The sequence below is a fragment of the Lampris incognitus genome, chromosome 7 (assembly GCF_029633865.1).
Source record: "Lampris incognitus isolate fLamInc1 chromosome 7, fLamInc1.hap2, whole genome shotgun sequence".
NCBI classification, from domain to species: Eukaryota; Metazoa; Chordata; class Actinopteri; order Lampriformes; family Lampridae; genus Lampris; species Lampris incognitus.
The window spans coordinates 19,792,453-19,813,694 of NC_079217.1; the positions used below are offsets into that span (position 1 = coordinate 19,792,453).

The 21,242-nt window shown below is 44.4% G+C and overlaps 1 protein-coding gene across 1 annotated transcript in view; it reads left to right on the forward strand.

Annotated features, from left to right (window-relative positions):
* Positions 1 to 5,127: 5,127 nt before the first annotated feature.
* Positions 5,128 to 21,242, forward strand: part of LOC130116165 (alpha-2-macroglobulin-like) — a 51,485-nt gene continuing 35,370 nt past the window's right edge. Inside the window, exons 1-11 of the mRNA XM_056284120.1 lie at positions 5,128 to 5,233; positions 5,432 to 5,612; positions 5,962 to 6,118; positions 6,426 to 6,478; positions 7,569 to 7,589; positions 10,121 to 10,286; positions 10,396 to 10,480; positions 12,266 to 12,407; positions 13,224 to 13,338; positions 13,433 to 13,542; positions 13,635 to 13,802. Of these exons, the coding sequence (XP_056140095.1) occupies positions 5,148 to 5,233; positions 5,432 to 5,612; positions 5,962 to 6,118; positions 6,426 to 6,478; positions 7,569 to 7,589; positions 10,121 to 10,286; positions 10,396 to 10,480; positions 12,266 to 12,407; positions 13,224 to 13,338; positions 13,433 to 13,542; positions 13,635 to 13,802 (1,284 nt within the window). The 5' untranslated portion in view covers positions 5,128 to 5,147. The remainder of the gene's footprint in view (positions 5,234 to 5,431; positions 5,613 to 5,961; positions 6,119 to 6,425; positions 6,479 to 7,568; positions 7,590 to 10,120; positions 10,287 to 10,395; positions 10,481 to 12,265; positions 12,408 to 13,223; positions 13,339 to 13,432; positions 13,543 to 13,634; positions 13,803 to 21,242) is intronic.

Sequence of the window (21,242 nt, forward strand, 5' to 3'; positions counted from 1 at the left end):
CAGCTTCTTAGTCTATTTTTCTTTGTCACTATCCATCTCTTCTTTGACTACAGCATTAATCTGTTTCAGTTTTCCAGTCATTTCTACCTCTACTGTGCCTATGAACATGCTGTCATTTTCTTCATCTTGTTCAACTATGTGCACTTTTTTTCGGGTGGCTTTGAGTACTTTTGCACATTTTTGCAAAGTGGTTTTTTGACAAGCTTTGCACGTTTGACCATAAGCTGGGCATTTTCTTTGTTCATGTTTGTAACCAAATCTGTTGCAGTCTACATCCATTTGTCTTGAGTTTTTGCTTTACTCTTGTCATATCTTCTCTTATCTTTCACTGCATTTATGTTGTGCACTTCAACTTCCTCACTGAGCACTTTTAACTGGTTAAAGGAGATTTCACTGGCGTGACTGACTTCTACGGCTCTGCTGAACGTGAGGTCCGTCCCTCTCAGCAACCTAGCTCTCAGCTGATCGTCTCTTGCCGCACTATTCTGTCCCTCACTAAGGAATCATGCAACTCACTGAACTCGCAGTCTTTGGCCTTGTTCTTGAGATCAGTGACGTAGGCGTCAATGCTTTCTGTTTGACCCAGCGCCCTTGTGAAAAATACGTGTCAAATGTAAGGTAGGTTTTTTCTTGGCTCACAATACTGTTGAAACTTCGTCTTTAGTGCAGCTATTTTTCCTCTTTCAGCTTGCACAAAAGTAAAAGTATTGTAGACCTTGATAGCCTCCTCTCCCGCGACGTGCAGGAACGATGCACATTGTACCTTTTCATCTTTTTCTGCGATACCACTCGCGACCAAGAACAACTCAAATTTCTGGATCCAAACTTTCCAGATTCCCCTCTAGACTAAGACTCGACGGTGGCTGTAACTGTGCCATTCTAAGCTTCTTCTGACACCATGTAATATAGTTTTGTAATGACGAGACATACAGCTAGCTTTCAACATGTGTCTGTTTACTGAATGCACGACAGTGTACACTTTACGACATCCTACGTCATAGTTACACACTCAACAGGTACATCACAAATAGAACACATGGCCATTGTAACTCACACCCATATTTGCATATGAATGCAACTGTACTGTTTTTAAGAGTGGGGATAGCTGCGGCCAGTTTAGACTGAAGAGGTCACTTAGTTGAGTGACAAAACATCCATCCATTCATTATTCGAACCACTTATCCTGCTCTCAGGGTCGCAGGGGATGCTGGAGCATAGGCCGCGGAACCGGTATGGCCAGTAGGGCCGTGGCCATACGCAAATACGTTACATTCTTAAAAGTATTGCACTTTTGCGCGCTTCCCGGGCTAATTTCCACTAGCTGTAAGCCTACGTACAGTACGTAGCCTATCACAAGCAACAAACTCTGTTTCCTAATGATTGATTGGTTATTTGTGTCACGTGAGCTTAGCGTCACACGGACGTGATTTCACAGAACAAAATACCAGCGCTCTATGTAAGTAGACTAACTGCTAGTGTGTTCGCTAAATTTAAGCAATAGTAACGTTAAAATTAATGATGAAGCGTCGAAAAACAACTGATTTCTTCGGGTCAAAGTTAACCAAGGTAGCTGAGACAACCACCGTTACTCCAGCCCACAATGAGCCCTCTGAGGAACCAGAAGTAGAACGTCTAACTGCCGCCGCTACCCTCAACGTTATGAGCCTCGCCCCAGCTGACAATGAGCCCTCTGAGGAACCAGCAGTAGAATTGCTAATTAGCCCCAGAACTTGACTTTGACAGTTTACGCGCACAGTTGAATATGCTGCCAGATGCGATCCGAACGTCTGGAATTACCTTCACAACGGTAGCATCAGTAACATCTGTAATGAATGCTGCTCCGGTAGCGAAAACCCTATCGCCAGATGTCCACAGGCTGTTGAAATTGTTCTATACAATTCCCGTGTCAACTGCCAGCGCCGAGAGGTTTTTCTCAACCCTTCGTCGTATGAAGACTTATCTAAGGTCAACAATGACTCAAAGGAGACTCAGTGACTTGATGTGCAGCCACACACACAGGGATGCTTTGGCCAGTGTGGATGGTCTCGCCATTGCCAGTGACGTCATCCAGCACAACGCGAGACGGAGGAACTTCTCTGGGAACGTTTAAGACGGGGTGGTGAGCGTTGACATTTTTTAATCCTATGCAACTGGACTTGACGTGTCAAATGATTTATGCTTTCTAATCATACTGATTATACCATTTGATTGTGACTCAAGTGTAGGCTATAATCAGGACAAATAAAAACGGCAATAATAAATAATGTTATGCGTTACGAGTGTGGCTTGGGGGGGGGCGCGTTACGTCATTCGTGGCCCTACCCATTCGAAATGCATTCCGCGGCCCATTTGCTGGAGCCTATCCCAGTAGTCACTGGGTGGCAGGCGGGGAGACACCCTGGACAGGCCGCCAGGCAATCACTCACACACACACATTCATTCATACCTAGGGGCAATTTAATATTGCCGATCCACCAGACCTACATGTCGTTGGACTATTGGAGGAAACCGGAGCACCCAGAGGAAACCCATGCAGAACATGCAAACTCCACACAGAGGACAACCCGGGACGACCCCAAAGGTTGGACTACCCCGGGCCTTGAACCCAGAACCTTCTTATTGTGACGCGACCACACTAACCACTGTGCCACCGTGCCGCCCAATAAACGTTGTATCCAGGTGAACTGATACAACTGTCTTTGATTTTCTTACCTGGATTATTGAGCATGCATCAAGACAGTGATAAAGCTGTTTGATTAAGGTGATCCTAATGGTCCTAAGAATGGCCTTCTGCCAGTCCATCTCAGTTTCTGCTATGAAAAAAGTGATTTTTTTTCTCCATCCATCCATTATCTGAACCATTTGGTGTGATAACAACAATTATAGTTTAAATTATTGAAGAAATTAATGTCAGGATCGACATCTTGTTCAAGGTTCATTCATTTTAATGTCCAGTAGTCCAATATTGTACATCCCTGCATCCATTATCTGAACTGCTTATCCTGCTCTCAGGGTCGTGGGGATGCTGGAGCGTATCCCAGCAGTCATTGGGCGGCAGGTGGAGAAACACCCTGGACAGGCCGCCAGGCCATCACAGGGCCAGTCGACACACACACACACACACACACACACACACACACACACACACACACACACACACACACACACACACACACACACACATTCATTCATACCTAGGGACAATTTAGTATGGCCGATTCACCTGAATTACATGTCTTTGGGAGAAAACCAGAGCCCCTGGAGGAAACCCATGCAGACACAGGGAGAACATGCAAACTCCATGTAGAGGACGATCCGGGATGACCCACCAAGGTTGGACTACCCCGGGGCTCAAACCCAGGACCTCCTTGCTGTGAGGTGACTGCGCTAACCACTGCACCACCGTGTCGCCCCAAGGTTGGACTAACCAGGACTCGAACCCAGGACCTTCTTGCTGTGAGGCTGCGACTGAAACTTACCAGTTATCCTTTAACCTAATGTATCCTTATCCTTATTTTCAGATTTCCACCTCAAGGCGACCACGCTAACCACTGTGCCACCGTGCCGCCATTTTTTCCCCCCCACAGAGAGAAGCCGACCACTCATTAAAAGTAATTTGGGGGGGGGGGTCATCATGTTGTAGCTTTGGATTTAAAATGATTTTATTTTTTTTTAAAACAAAAAAACATGAACTATGATTAACAATGTGATCGTAGAGGACAAAAACTCTAGCATGATATCTTTTCCTTTTTACACACTGCAAAACTTTTCTTATTGATCCACACTGATAGTTTCACTGAGGTAGCAAATTGAAGAATAGAAAGACAAAGACAAACAGACTAAAATTATTAAAAAATATTCTAAGACTATAGTGAGAAACTTGCTAGAAGCTGTATCGCAAATTTACCAACGTTTGACCCACTTCTAGTGTTACTGTCATAATTACAGTTACTAACTTCTCGACATTTATCCCAGGTTAAGTGTAAATCAGTGTGACGTGATAGAGTAGTTGTGGGAATACACTGCCGTCCCATTTTCAAGAATATATGCTCACAACTGCAAATGCTCTTGTGTAATTGGCTAACTAAACATTGCTGAAACCAGTATGTAAATCATTGACAAGACTGTAGAAAGCTCATCTTGACTGCAGCTCTAGCTGAAAGTGTACACGGGTATTTCTAACAGAGTGTTGCAAACATTTAATACTGATTGCAGATGTTTCAGAGGTCTTGGCCTCCCACACGAAGTTCGCCTGTTCAAATGGGTTTATCTTTGGAGATTGACGCCCCCCCCCCCCCCCACTATGTATTCTGTGTACGGTTGCCCAACCAACTGACTATGGCAGTAAACAAAACATTTTGAATTAATGAAATAAAACAAAAATAAAACAAAAGAACAGATAACAAGAGTTGACTTTGTAATCTGAGTTGATGGGATGGGGCCCATGGCTGACAGCATGCTATATCAACCCATTCACATTTACCAACACAAAAACCATGCTATTTTTGTGCTGTATTCTGTCCCCAGATGTTAAACACTTGGAGCTGTGGTAACAGGACAGTAGAGCTTTGTGTGACTCTGATCCTCTTTAGGAACGTCAGCATTGATTTGACTTACTGTTTATAATAAATGTTAGTTAACTTTGGCTAAGTGGTTAAGTGAAAGCCAAGAGAAATGCTCACCCCCACTACCAACAACAGAAATGTATTTAATTACAGTTACTCCAACTGAGCTTCTTAAACACAAACAGCACAAGACTGATTATTCATGTAAGCTGCCTGGTGTGAAGGAGAGAAGACGTGTGGATTTCAAGCAGGGCGTTGCCAGAGAAAGAACAAAATGCTTGCACTGTCAGCTTTCCAGAGGTAAAATAATTGTAAAAAAAAGAGACTAAACTTTGAATTATTTGATGTAGTTCACACTGGCTCTCCTTACAGTCAAACTAGTCAGTCCATCGATTGAAGTCTTCACAGTAAATGATTGACTTAAGTCACATATTTGGCTGCCATTTACTATTTGGTTACTTGAACGTTTATCTTTGTTTTTGTGTGTCTGTGTATTTATGTGTAGGAGGGTAGTGAGGTTGTTACTCTCCCAGATCCTATTTAATAGAGAGTGCCCCAGAGACAGACAGAACCCAGGCAGCCATGGCTCTTTCTGGGTTGCAGATGTGGAGATGGATACTAGTCACCTGTCTAAGCTGTATTTTTACAAAGCAGGTGGTGGCAGAACCGTAAGTCTACTAATGTTGTGTTATGAACAACATCATCTAATGTGTGTTGTGGCAGTGTAGTGTAAAGTAGTTTTGACTTGTTCAGTTCATTGCATCTGCAACAGCAACAGATTTCCACTTAAAACTGGAGGATGTTTGGTTACTGCTTTGCTTGACCATTCCATGTTAAATCCAATAGGCATATTTTTGTGGTTGCAGACACTACATGGTGGCCATCCCGGCAGTTATGGAAGCAGGCTCTGAAGCCAAGTTCTGTGCCAGCCTTATGCAACAAAATGAGTTGCTGGATATGATCATCACTCTCATCTCAGAGGAGGGAAATGTGACCCTCCTTGAGGAGTCCACCAGCACCAAATTCCACAAATGTGTTCAGTTCAAGGTTGACTCTTCTGACCATTTTATTATTTTGATAATATTCCATGTTGTTCTTTTCTGATAATTCAAATTAACTTGTACAGGATGCAAGTGCACTATTATCTAACTTGGTTACAATAGTGGTGTAACACCCTTACTTGGGTGTTGCACCACTCTTAGCTGCACAATCATAGATTATTGATTATGGAACGATATAAAAGAAATTTGTTTTGCTGGTTTCATTCACATGGCATGTTATTGCAAAGATTTAATTTCCGTTTAATAGATCCAGTGGGACGCATGATCACCATCTCAAAAAAATCTATGAGTAAATGATTTAATTGATATTTCTCTATATAATCTGTTTTTCTTAGGCTCCGTCAGTGAAGACAGAACAGATACAGAAATTTGAGGTGTACGTTCGGGGCCAAACATTTCAATCAAGAGAAGTCAGGAAAGTCCTATTTAGACCCTACAATCCACTGACATTCGTCCAAACAGATAAACCAATCTACCTCCCGGGACAAACAGGTACCCTTAACTGAAAGATATTAGTCTCTGTGTGTACAAAGTATTGATGGAGAAGTAGGTAGAATCTCATTGAACAACAATCTTACATATCACATGATTTTATGTTATCTTTGATTTAAGTGGTATCCATTTAAAATGATAAATTAAGAGTGAGTGAAAAAAGTATGAAAGAAGAATAGAAGAATGAGGACATGGTACAGTCGCAGTACAGTTTGCAAATAATGATGACCGATTGGAGGAAAAACTTGCTTGTTTAATTTTCCTATCTGTTTAAAACCTTTTCCTGGATCACTTATTCTTTTTACAGTGCAGTTCAGAGTAATTTCAATGGACAGCACTTTCGTACCTGTCAATGAACTGGTAAGTGCTCAAACAATACCGGTCGCAAAACTTTTAAGACCTCATGTACCAGGCCGCTCTAGAGCAAACAATTTTAATGTATCAGGATACACCCACTGCTGCATGGTCAGTGTGAAAATTTTGATCTGTGCCTCACTGATTTACAAAAAATACTAAGACTGAGGGAGAACTGAATGTAGTTCACATGATAAGTGAGAGACCAGTTCAAAACAATGTGGTTTTTAACCTGTTACAAACTGTTATATCCAAGTAAATCGGGCTGTGCTGAGCTGAATGTCTGAAAACTTTTTTTTTTTCTTCTGATTCTGTAATAAATTCATTTACACTTCAGACTAGTTTCCGGTTATAAAAGTGGAATTGCAAACTCGAGTTCCCTGTCCTGTGAACACCTTGTTAAAAACCAAGGAAGTTTGTGAATATTTCTGCAAAAGTAATCTTTCACTTTTCACGGTGACAGAAATAAAGCACCTTTGACTAGTTAATCACATTTGTATTCTGATTAAAGAGATTATCAAGGTCCGCGGTGGTGTAGCGGTCTAAGCATCGGCTCTGTGTCGATGCAGTTGCCCACTGGGGACTGGGGTTCGCGCCCCGGTCTCGTCAGATCCGACTATGGCCGGACTCGACGAAGCAGCGATCATTGGCAACGCTGTCTTCGGGAGGGGGGCGGAGTCGGCTTGTGTTCGTCACGTGAATGCGTCTCTGTGTGTGTCGGAAAAACAGTGGTTCGGCTTGGAGTCGCCTTGTCACGAAAGTGGCGAGGCGGTCTCCTTCGAGACTGCCGGCCGGAGAGATGCAGTTGGCGAACGCATACAGTGCGAGGGTGGGTGTTTGAATTAAAATAGGGATCGATTGGCCACTAAATTGGGAGAAAAAAAGGGAAAAATCAGAAATAAATTTATAAAAAAAAAAGAGATTATCAAAAGAAAAAGACTTGTGGAGATACTTATCTGTGTGGTGAAATTTATGGAAATAAGATATCTTAAAACAAATCAGAAATGTTTCAGAATCTGACTCAACCCTCTGTAGAGGATCGAGTGATGAAAAGTCTTCCTTTGTAATAAAGTCCATTTCTGTTCTCTTCCTGCAGTATGACATCATCGAAATTAAGGTAAGACTCACCAGCGTAAGTGTGTAAATATCAATAGAATATTGTTTAGGCACAAACTTTTGATGGATGATTGATCCATGAGAAATGGTTCGGTTTCTGCTGAATGATGTCTTGTCAACTTCTTGGAAATATGTTTATGGGCAACTTGTATGCATTTAATTACGAAGAATTATTCAAGACAGAACTAGTTTCAAAACGGTTTTACAGAACTCCTACACTGGGAAAGAAGAGTATGGTACAAGCTTCCTCTGAACCTTTAAAGTACACTTCAAGCTGTTTTATAGCTTTATATTTTTTTACACTGAGGGAAGAAAAGTAGATAAGGCACCTATACTATATCAAAGGTCTGTCTGTTAATAGGGCGTCCATAGCGGTCTATTCTGTTGCCTACCAACACGGGGATTGGCGGTTCGAATCCTTGTGTTATCTCCAGCTTGGTCAGGCGTCACTGCAGACACAATTGGCCGTGTCTGCGGGTGGGAAGCCAGATGTGGATATGTGTCCTGGTCACTGCACTAGCACCTCCTCTGGTCGGTCGGGGTGCCTGTTCAGGAGGGAGGGGGACCTGGGGGAAATAGCGTGATCCTCCCACGCACTACGTCCCCCTGGCGAAACTCCTCACTGTCAGATGAAAAGAAGTGGCTGGCCACTCCACATGTATCAGAGGAGGCATGTGGTAGTCTGCAGCCCTCCCTAATCGGCAGAGGGGGTGGAGCAGCAACCAGGATGACTTGGAAGAGTGGAGTAATTGGCCGGATACAATTGGGGAGAAAAAGGGGGAAACCCCCCCCCCTCCAGAAAAAAAAGTCTTGTTTATTAAAATTTAAAATTTCTATGTATATAAAATTCGAGCAAATAAGTGTTAAATACTATAAATTGATATATTCATATCATGGGCAGTGTGACAGATTTACAAAGGCAGAAAAATATCTGTCCATGTACAATATATAAGCAGAAGTATGACAAAATTAATGTTAGGAATACTGTACTGTTAACTAGGCTGACCCATAACTGATTGACAGATGTACATTGATTTAATAAGGACCACGTTTAAATATACACTGATCAGCCAAAACACTAAAACCACCTGCCTAATATTGTGTAGGCCCACCTCGTGCCACAAAAATAGTTCTAACCTGTCAAGGCATGGACTCCACAAGACCCCTGAAGTTGTCCTCTGGTATCTGGCACCAAGACGTTAGCAGCAGATCCTTTAAGTCCTTTATATTGCAAGGTGGGGCCTCCATGGATTGGACTTGTTTTTACAGCATACCCCTTAGATCAGGGGTGGGCAATCTTATCCAAAAAGGGCCAGTGTGGGTGCAAGTTTTTGTTCCAACCAAGCAGGTACACACCTGATCCCACTAATCAACCAGTAGAGTCTTTGCTGAGGAACTTGATTAGGGGACACAGGTATGTAACTGCTTGGTTGGAACAAAGATCTGCACCCACACCTGTCCTTTCTGGATAAGATTGCCCACCCCTGCCTTAGGTGCTCAGGCAACACCTTGAACTCTTTGTCATGTTCCTCAAGCAATTCCCGAACAATTTTTGCAGTGTGGTAGGGTGCGTTATCCTGACGAAAGGCGCCACTGGCATTAGGGAATACCGTTGCCATGAAGGGGTGTACCAATGTTCAGGTAGGTGGTACGTGTCAAAGTAACATCCACATGAATGCCAGGACCCAAGATTTCACAGCAGAACATTGACCAGAGCATCGCACTACCTCTGCCATCTTGCCTTCTTCCCATAGTTCATCCTGGTTCAATCTCTTCCCAGGTAAGTGACACACATACACCTGGCTGTCCACATGATGTAAAAGAAAACATGACTCATCAGACCAGGCCACCTTCTATTGCTCCATAGTCCAGTTCTAACTCTCATGTGCCCAATTGTTAGACTCTTTCGGTAGTGGACAGGGGTCATCATGGGCACTCTGACCAGTCTGCGGCTATGCAGCCCCAAGCAAGCCATGATAAACTGTGTTCTGACACCTGTCTATCATAGCCAACATTAACTTTTTCACCAAATTGAGCTACGGTAGCTCTTCTGTGGGAGTGGACCAGAAGGGTTAGCCTTCACTCACCACATGCATCAATTAGCCTTGGGCACCCATGACCCTGTTGCCGGTTCACCGGTTGTCTTTCCTTGGACCACTGGCAGTACGTACTGACCACTGCATACCAGGAACACCCCATAAGACTTGACATTTTGGAAATTCTCTATCTCAGTCGTCTAGCCGTTACAAGTTGGCCCTTGTTAAAGTCACTCAGATCTTTACACTTAGCAATTTTTCCTGCTTCCAACACATCGACATCAAGAACTGATTGTTCATTGGCTGCCTAATATCCCACTGCTTGGGAGGTGCCATTGTAATGGGGTAATCAGTGTTATTTCCTTACCTGTCAGTGGTTTTAATGTTTTGGCTGATCAGTGTCTCTTAAAAGTGAAATTAATTTTAGTGACTTGTTTAGTTACTTGTCTTCATAAATTGTCATGGTACATCTTCCCCACCTTATTTTCCCAAACAGGATGTTCATGAAAACCGTATTGGACAGTGGTTGAACAAAACATCGGGCGGAAAAATATTGCAGCTTTCTCACAGCTTGATCTCTGAGCCCCCTGAAGGAACCTACCACATTATTGTGAGGGCTGGTGACAGCACAACCTACCATAACTTCAAAGTTGAGAAATATGGTAAGTTATGCTCCTCTTGTTTGCCATACATAACACACCAGGAATAAGGAATCCTAATTCTTTTGTTTTGTTTTTTTGTTTTGTTTTCTTTCTTTTTTTTTTGGCCTAGTTTTGCCAAAATTTGATGTACAGATACATGTGCCTAAAGAAGTAAGCATTAGCCAAGAGGAGCTCAAAGCTGATGTATGTGCGACGTAAGTAGACCTATGGCAGATTGATCTTTTCTTATTTTGAGTCTACTTTACTATGGTAGCACCTACACTACCGTTCAAAAGTTTGGGATCACCCAAACAATTTTGTGTTTTCCATGAAAAGTCACACTTATTCACCACCATATGTTGTGAAATGAATAGAAAATAGAGTCAAGACATTGACAAGGTTAGAAATAATGATTTGTATTTGAAATAAGATTTTTTTTACATCAAACTTTGCTTTCGTCAAAGAATCCTCCATTTGCAGCAATTACAGCATTGCAGACCTTTGGCATTCTAGCTGTTAATTTGTTGAGGTAATCTGGAGAAATTGCACCCCACGCTTCCAGAAGCAGCTCCCACAAGTTGGATTGGTTGGATGGGCACTTCTTGCGTACCATACGGTCAAGCTGCTCCCACAACAGCTCAATGGGGTTCAGATCTGGTGACTGCGCTGGCCACTCCATTACCGATAGAATACCAGCTGCCTGCTTCTGCTCTAAATAGTTCTTGCACAATTTGGAGGTGTGTTTAGGGTCATTGTCCTGTTGTAGGATGAAATTGGCTCCAATCAAGCGCTGTCCACTGGGTATGGCATGGCGTTGCAAAATGGAGTGATAGCCTTCCTTATTCAGAATCCCTTTTACCCTGTACAAATCTCCCACCTTACCAGCACCAAAGCAACCCCAGACCATCACATTACCTCCACCATGCTTAACAGATGGCGTCAGGCATTCTTCCAGCATCTTTTCATTTGTTCTGCGTCTCACAAACGTTCTTCTTTGTGATCCAAACACCTCAAACTTGGATTCATCCGTCCACAACACTTTTTTCCAGTCTTCCTCTGTCCAATGTCTGTGTTCTTTTGCCCATCTTAATCTTTTTCTTTTATTGGTCAGTCTCAGATATGGCTTTTTCTTTGCCACTCTGCCCTGAAGCCCAGAATCCCGCAGCCGCCTCTTCACTGTAGATGTTGACACTGGTGTTTTGCGGGTACTATTTAATGAAGATGCCAGTTGGGGACCTGTGAGGCGTCTGTTTCTCAAACTAGAGACTCTAATGTACTTATCTTCTTGCTCAGTTGTGCAACGCGGCCTCCCACTTCTTTTTCTACTCTGGTTAGAGCCTGTTTGTGCTGTCCTCTGAAGGGAGTAGTACACACCGGTGTAGGAAATCTTCAATTTCTTAGCAATTTCTCGCATGGAATAGCCTTCATTTCTAAGAACAAGAATAGACTGTCGAGTTTCAGATGAAAGTTCTCTTTTTCTGGCCATTTTGAGCGTTTAATTGACCCCACAAATGTGATGCTCCAGAAACTCAATCTGCTCAAAGGAAGGTCAGTTTTGTAGCTTCTGTAACGAGCTAAACTGTTTTCAGATGTGTGAACATGATTGCACAAGGGTTTTCTAATCATCAATTAGCCTTCTGAGCCAATGAGCAAACACATTGTACCATTAGAACACTGGAGTGATAGTTGCTTGAAATGGGCCTCTATACACCTATGTAGATATTGCACCAAAAACCAGACATTTGCAGCTAGAATAGTCATTTACCACATTAGCAATGTATAGAGTGTATTTCTTTAAAGTTAAGACTAGTTTAAAGTTATCTTCATTGAAAAGTACAGTGCTTTTCCTTCAAAAATATGGACATTTCAATGTGATCCCAAACTTTTGAACGGTAGTGTACGTTATTTAGACAAATTATCATGTTATTCGGATAGAACACTAAGCGTCAGCAGTACATATATTATTTATTTATTTGTTTGTTTATTCTTTATTTAATTAGGTATACATTTAAACAGCCTGTGCCAGCTAATGTGGTATTTGAAGTGTGCCGACCTATGCAGCGTTATGTTCCATTGATCATCCCAGAACATCCAGAGCGAATCCTTGGGATATCCCCCCCTTGCCTAAACGAGTCGAAACAGGTACAGTCTGAGGAAATATTAAAGGAGTCTCTAAAATGGCAACTCTTTTTTTCAGTGTGCATTTCTGTGTTCTGTACCTTTTAATGATTATCCCCTATGGTAAAATCCGACCCTGTCCTTACCGTCCATTTGTTAAAACAAGATTGCAAGTACATATTGACACTGCCGGTAATATTTATCACCCAGATTAAATAAAAGAACATGCCTGGCATGCTTTTCACCAACCTGAAACTATTGATTGGATTTTGGTGGTGATTCACATCTGGGTCCGAATCCAGGAATTTTCAATTTGTTTAACATTACTGGATAGGAAAGTATTTGACATTTTGGTCAATAATTTGAGAAAAATTGAAATGTTGTTCTGAAAACAAATTGTGATACCTTTCCCATGATGGTTTATCCAAAGAAGGAACTGGCCAGGGAACCAAAGGCTTAACAAATTAGGAATGATTGTTGATGAGAACAGTTCAGCCTTGGCTGAGATTTGTACTATCTAAGTACCATTGTGCTTGTATTAATTATTCACAACCTTTACAGTTATCTGAATGGAAGTTTTGGGCCTATGAAGGACTGACATGCTGAAACTTCCTGGGCTTAACTGATGTACAAAGATTTCACAGGAAACATAAGATAATGATAATCAAAGTATTCTTATTGATTATATGGTAATAATAACTGATAGCAGGCAAGATGGTGACAGCTGTGTGATTACATTCAGTTTTACTGATTGTCAAAGCAGCACAAGATAAACTATATCTTCAGACACACCAAGAGAATAGAAGTTACAGTTTTGTTGGTGTTTATTTTTGCCTTCAGCTGAATGAGGATGGCTGTGCCACTTTTACCGTCCCCATAGCAATATTCACAAAAACCCACAAGTTTCTAAAAGACATACTGTTCCTCACTGCTGAAGTGAAAGAGGAGGGGACAGGTAGGTTTTCATACTGTTTCCCTATTTTACCAATGAACATTTTGATGTGGCTTTACCATCTTTCTGTGTGATGAAATTGTTTTCTCCTGCACAGATATTAAACAGAGCCAAGGCAAAACAATATCCCTGTCTCATATTATCGGAAGACTCTCATTTATTGACACCCCCAAGGTATATGAACAAGGATCTCTTGTGGAAGGAAAAGTAAGTGCTGTTGTCTTTACTGCTTTAATGCAATCCTTAACACTGGATCCAAATATCACTCATAGTTTGTAATCAAATATTGTTTCCATCAGGTGAAAGTGGTCTACTTCAATAGAACACCCATTCCAAACCACCCAGTTTATCTTTCTAAAAGTCAAGGCTGGTTGAAGGAACACATCCAGAACCTTACAACTGACAGTGACGGTATTGCCAGTTTCTCATTAAACACAACCGGCTCTACAGGGGACATCATGCTCATAGTAAGTAAGATATAGGGTTGAACTTTAGCAGTCATGTCATTTTTCCCTGGGGCCCTTTTGTGGAAACTAGTTTCATTCACCAGCATATGATCCCAAATTCAAGATTATTTGTCATGTGTTTGAAATAGACATGGTGAGAAATGATGAAATGGTTAGCCACAAGCTCACCCCTAAACCTCTCACTTACATTAAAGCAATGACAACAAAGTAGCAGTAACATCTCTCTCTCTCTCTCTCTCTCTCTCTCTCTCTCTCTCTCTCTCTCTCTCTCTCTCTCTCTCTCTCTCTCTCTCTCTCTCTCTCTCTCACACACACACACACACGCTTGCTTGCTGGTAGTTCGTTGAGTCCGATGATGACATCCCTCCTCATTAACGGTGTGTTCTTTGATGACTGTAGAGTCAAATTCTTGATCCACAACTATTATTGCACGTTGGGCATATGAAGTCAGAGTTAGTGGGGGCAGGCATGGTTGTTTGTCTCCTTAGTCTTTTCTGTTGTTTATTCACATTCCTCTCAGTTTCCAGCTGTTCCATAACTCTCTGTGGCAGATCTCCCGCTAGTTGAACGGTTGATGGCAGCTTGCTCCAGTCTCAAGGGGTTGATACAACACTTCTTCAGTGATGTTTTTAGCTGGTCTTTGTATCGCTTCTTCTGACCACCTGCGGACCAGATGAAGCTGTCCATACAGGACTTGACGTGGCAGGAGTTCTTGGGACATCCGGATGACATGCCCAAGCCAGCGCAGTTGGTGTTCAGTGACCGTGGCTTCTATGCTCTTGCAGTTTGTCCTAGCAAGAATCTCAGCATGAGGAACACAGTCACGTCACATGATCCCCATGATTCACTGCAGACACATTATGTGGAACCGCTCCAGCAATCTTAGGTGGCGGCTGTATGTGACCCAGACTTCACAGCTGTATAGGAGAGTTGGGATGCAGACGGCTTTGTAAATGGAAATGTTGGTGTGCAGGTGGAGGTGTTTGTTTTGGAAGACCTTACGTCAGAGTTTGCCTGATCTACTACTAGACAAGATGGCGCCATTGTGTGCGGCGAGCTACCTGTCGGGTCTGTTTGGCGTATTGTTTGCTATTGTTCTGTTTTACCGCAATGCTGTCATGATGTCTTTACTCTACTCGTATATGATTTCCAAGCGCTTCTTAATATCCGAGCGTCTCATGAGTTGCTGTTAAAGCTCGATTTGGGAGATCCGTTCTCTTCCTCCGTTGCTGTCGGCTATACCGGCATACCTGCGCCTCCCACCTTGTGTTATTCCCCGTAGGAAGTACCCTAGAAGACGGGGAAAGCGGGGTGGTGTTCGGGTGAGGATCAAGGCTTACTTAACGTCCTCCCGTGGAAATTATCCTCGCCACCTTCACAGCGGATGTAACTTTTTTCCGATTCGATGGATCCTGCATGTAGTTCCAGGCATTGCTGTGGGCCAACTTCACCTGCCGGTGGAGGCTCCTCTTCCCAGGTGGATGTGGGCCCGTAGAGGTGGCGTGTATTACAAGAACCTTCACCCGCTGGATCGTGCATCAGCATCGGACAAAGAGGGGCTTACTGTCCGTCTGGCTCTCATTAATGCTAGATCGCTAGCTAATAAGACATTCCTGCTTAATGACATCTTTAATTCTCGGGAATTGGATTTTATGTTTCTGGAGGAGACCTGGTTTCACACTGGTGAGTTCACCCCATTTTCTGAACTTCTTCCCCCTGACTGTTCATTCATCAGCTCGTCTCAGACCACTGGCAAAGGTGGAGGTCTAGCTTTTGTATTTAAATCCAGCTTCCACTGCCAACAGCTTCTCCAGCTTCGAGCTGCAACTTTTTGAAATAAAGTGTAATTGTCCCGTGCTGTGCGCAGTGGTCTACCGTCCACCAAAATTCAAAAAGGACTTAATTCAGGAATTCACAGACTTTGTGGTAGGGACTATAGTGAACTACGACAGTTTCTTAATTGTTGGTGATTTTAATATCCATGTCTGTTGTAAGTCCAGACCTCTGGTCAGAGGTCTTATTGACTCTTTTAATCTGACTCAATTGGTGACTGGCCCGACGCATGAGAAGGATCACACACTGGACCTTGTGTTGTTGGCCTTTGGTTTAAGTGTATGCATCAGTGAAATATGTGATACACGTATATCGGACCATTTACCTGTGTTATTTACTGTGACACTGCCTTGTTCTCAGGTTAAATTGCGCACCCTGGCACGCTCCCTGCGCACAATTAACCCTTTGATGGCGTCTCGGTTTTCTTTGCTTTTAAAGGCTCTATGCTTCACACCCTGGATGACTCTTGTAATCTCAGTGCTGAGGACATTACCACTCTTTTTAACTCTACCAGCGCTAACATACTGGACTTGGTTGCCCCTGTTGCAACTAAACGCCCTACACCAGTGACAGAGCCATGGCTCAATGACACCACCCACGGTCTTAGCGCCAGTAATGAGAGACGACATCAATGAATCACACAACGCAGATGGAAACGTGCGGCAGCAGCCATTTTGTTGAAACAGGAAGAACAACCGAGACTGCAACGCAGGCAGACCGGAAGGGAGGCTTGATAACTATAGCAACCACAACCAATACTGGCGTCACCCCTTTTTTTCCAAAAGAAAGACCCCCCCCCCCTTCACACAGTACAACAATAACACCACAGAACACCAGGCAACATCACAGCTCAGGTTATATAACTAGACCTGTAAGGTAAGACAAAACATTATCACCAGTACACACAACCAACTGGCCTAAAGTTCGAAGTCCTCTAAATGCCGCGGCAAGTGCCGGCGACGCTCCGAGCGTTGAGGTGCAGCATCAGGTGCAAGAGCAGGCACACACTCGTCAGAGGAGCTCCCCCCCAGGCTCGACCTCGACGGGAGGAACAGTCTCAGTATGTCAGGGCAGTGCGGGGCAGGGTTCTCCAAGTCCTCATCAGACGCAAAATCGTCCGCGAGGGGTTCAGAGGCCGTAGAGGGACCTTCCACTTTGTAGCAGTCACCCAGCCTGACCCTGTAGGAGGTGCGACAGAGTTGAGACCCGTGAACTTCTGGATATTGCACCATGAACCATCCACGCTCGTGACGAGGTACCTGTCACGGGCCTTTGACTTATTCCGGTCACCATACCGGTACACCAGTTCACCAGGTCGAATGACGGGAGGCACGGCCACGCGACCAGAGTGCACCTTTGACTTCATGCTGTACGGATGGTTGGTGACACGCTCCGAGTGTTGTTTCAAGATGAGGTCCTGGTCGACCACAGGCAACTGCCTATGGGAGAACTGGTCATGCTGAAGCAGCATTTCATGGGCAGACAATCCACGTGACCTAACACGACTGTTCAGGTTGGCCGTAGCGACAGAGAGTAACAGCCCTACAGTTAGGCTCGAGACGAAGAATCTCCCCCTGAATCTCTTGAACAGCCTTCTCCGCCACTGAGTTGTTATTGACATTCTTGGCGTTGCCCACCTCAACAACTAGTCTGTGCATAGCGAGGGCCCCATCTGCTGCCAATGCAGCAAAACCAGGGGCAGGGTCAGTCCTGATCACAGCAAAGGGGCCGTCAAGAGGGCACAGACCCACACATAAGCGGGTTAAAGCGTCCCTGAGAGTGTCTCTGCGCTCGTCGTCGATGAGACTCTGTCTGAGGTCAGAGCACTCTGGTTGTATGGCAAGCCAGGCCGACCTGTTGGTGAAGGGCAGAGGTAGGACAGGTCCCATGTTCACCCTGGCCTGGAACGAACCCACAGCGCCGTTATATCCTTCAAACTCGGGATCAAACACTACATCAAACTCTCTATGCAGGGTGCAGAACTCATCTCTGATGTCAGCAGGCATGATGTTATCTGGGTCCAGAGCGACAAGGTCAGAGGACGAGGCTGACATTGTCGTTGCGGCCGGTTTGGGGGGGATCAGCTGGCACGGCGGCGTCACTGAGTGACGGGACATCTGTGGCGCGGACACGGCATAGGTGGTGGCTTTTCTGGACCAGCCGCGGCTCGCCAGTGAGATTCGGGACATGGATCTTCCTGGACACACCCTGTAGCAAAGTTGGGGCAGGCCACTGCTGTGTGTCAGACTGGTCACATGAGACATCGACTTGTGGTTCAACAGCCAGCTCACTGTCCACATTGCACAGCTAAGTAGGCAGCTCAAGCTCGATGTACTCCCCTGGCCACACAGTAGATTTATCCGGAGCGTGGAGCACGTGCGCGCGCCGTACGGCATGGCTGTCCATCGGCGTTTGGAGGGTGCCGTAGCGGTATATATCCTCGCCCAAGCAGATTTGGTGTTTGGCTGGTCTGATGGAGACGTCGTTCTTTTCCATAAAGGGAATTCCAGCCAGGATGTCAGATTCGAGATTCTCAACGATGAGGCCCTCAAAATAGAGGTCATGGCCATCTCTCTGGAATTGTGTCCGTGTCTCTCCCAATACTTTCACAAGGGACGAGCCATCTGCTTGGAATGCGGACTGCGTACTTCCTGTGATGGTGACGCCCAGCCTGGTCGTGCATGAGGCCCTCATCAATTGCCTGTTGCCCCACTACCAACGGTGAGACGCACAGGGCAGTGTCCATGGAAGGCATCGAGGTACGGGGACTGTTTGATAAGTACACGTTTCATACCACTAGATGGCGCTGGCTCCCCACTAACGCACTCCTCTACCTCATCATCAGTCTCGACCTGCTCTCCCAAAACCTGGCGCGACTTTGCCATGTACATTTTGTCTTGGGGGGGGGGGGCAGAAAGGAACAATTGCTGAGGAAAGGATTATCAGGCCTGCCGGCACATTTACAAAGGGGACATGACCTCCTTGTCTGGACAGGGATGGATTGCTTTGACTTGGGGAGTTCAGACACAGCCCCGGTGCACTGAAAGCCATAATGTAGACGAATAGCTTGCCATATGCTGTCAATAGATGTGGAGTTCCTGACTATTCCATGACGAGAGATTACAGGACAATAATTGGCTATCTGTCCCAACATTAGCTCTAACATGGCTACCTTCTGTTCTTTAATGCGACGTCGGGGCACGGGAATATCTTCACCGTCATCTGTGAATCCCCGGGCAGGGGACGTTTTAGACTTCTTCTCCCACTCCACGCCATTGTGCAGGAAGGGGGCAAACCCAGCATCGAGTGACAGTATATAAAGCAGGTTCTGACGTCAGTTCTCAAAAGAGTTCACTGTCTCGGTCTTTGTTAAACACCACTGCGTCGGTGCTCTGTGTGTCACCATGCTGCCCACTTAGCTAGCACAACTGTGTCTGAGCTAGCCCAGCTGCGTCTGGTGGTAGACGTAACTACCCTGTGATTCCCCTGGAAGGGCTACCGCGATTAATTCGGTAAATATCAGTCCTCGGGACTTAAGTCTGGTAAGTGCTGCCACCACGCCAGTAATGAGAGACGACATCAATGAATCACACAACGCAGATGGAAACGTGCGGCAGCAGCCATTTAGTTGAAACAGGAAGAGCAACCGAGACTACAACGCAGGCAGACCGGAAGGGAGGCTTGGTAACTATAGCAACCACAACCAATACTGGCGTAGATGCACACGTAGACGCGCTGAGAGAAAGTGGAAGAAAGACAAACTTCATGTCTACTTAGGAATTTTAAGAGACTGCTTATCAGAGTACCAGAGAGCTGTTAAATCTGCAAAAACACAGTTTCTATCAAACGTTGGGTCCAACAATTGTCATAGGCCTCAGGTTCTTTTTAATACTATTAACTCTGTTATAAATTTGTGTGATTCTCCTTGCATTGTGCCAACACCCACACTCTGTGAAGGATTTCCTAAAAGTTTTTATAGATAAGATCTCTGCTGTTAGGGCCCCACCTCAGATCCTGCTGTTTATTCTATGTGCCCAGCTGTCTTAGAGCAGTTTGAGCCTGTGTCCATCTCCTTTCTATCTGAGATATAAGATAAGATAAGATAAGATAAGATAAGATAAGATAAGATAAGATAAGATAAGATAAGGTACTTTTTTGTCATTGTGCGCACACAATGAAATTACATTTGGTGACTCTCAGACCAGCAGCACAAGTTTAATCAATTACAAGGTAATTGATTAGAAAAAAAAACAAGATAAAAACAAGGACAAACAAAATTTAGTATAAACAAGTGAGGTAGTAAAAATAAGTGAGGTAACAAAAATTATAATGAGACGATAAAACATAGCAGTGGCTTTTTAAAGTTCAAAATAGTGCATGGGATTATAGCACATAGTTGTCCATATTGCAGCGGCTTTAGTAGCTCTCAGCAGCTATAGGGAGGTGTGTGGGGGGGGGGGCGATGGAGGCTACAGCTCTGGGGAAGAAGCTGTTCCTCAGCCTGTTAGTCTGGGTTTTGATGTTGCGGTATCTTTTCCCCGATGGCAAGGGAACAAACAGACAGTGACCTAGGTGTGTTGTGTCTTTGCTGATGTTGCTGGCTTTCCTCTGCAGGCGGCCAGCATACACAGCATCCAGGTCTTGGAGCACAGCTCCCACAATCCTCTGTGCTGTCTTTACCATGTGGGCCAAGGCCTTCCTATTCTCTGCTGTGCAGCTGGCATACCACACTGTGACACATTCACAGAGGATGCTTTCTATAGTGTTTCTGTAAAAGTTGATCCACAGCTGAGACCAGGTTGTTTAAGTTTCCTGAGGAAGAAAGCCTCTGTTGTGCTTTCTTCACCAGGTGGGAGGTGTTGAGTGACCATGTGAGTTCTTTAGTTATGTTGATTCTCAGGAATTTGATGTTATGCACAATATCTACCTCTTCACTGTTTATGTGCAGTGGGGGTGGGGTGGTCTTCCTGGATCTCCTAAAGTCCACAATGATCTCCTTTGTTTTACTAGTGCTCAGGACCAGGTTATTGTCTGAACACCACCCAGCTAGATGTTGGACCTCCTCTCTGTAGTGTGTCTCCTCGTTGTTGGTTATGAGTCCCACTATAGAAGTGTCATCAGCAAACTTCACTATAGTGTTGGAGGAGTGAAGGGGGGGTACAATCGTGGGTGAAAAGGGTGAAGAGGGCTGGACTGAGCACACAGCCCTGCGGCACACCTGTGTTCAGGATGATAGTTGTATGGTTAGCTATCCTGACATTTTGTGGTCTGTGAGTGAGAAAGTCCATAATTCATGAACAGAGTGAGGTGGTTAATCCTAGGTTGCTGAGTTTGTGTATCAGTTTATGGGGGATTATCATATTGAAAGCAGAGCTGAAGTCAGTAAAAAGCATCCTTAAGCATTTAAGGCGTTCACATTGCCCCCTAGACAGTATTCCACCCAGACTGTTAAAGGATGTTTATACCACTGTGGGATCTCGCATTGTAAATTTGATAAACACCTCTCTCTTTTCGCAGGCTGTGTTCCAGCTGCTCTCAAACATGATGTAGTACAGCCCCTCATCAAAAAGAGCAATCTTGATCCCTCTGTTCTTTCTAACTTTTGGC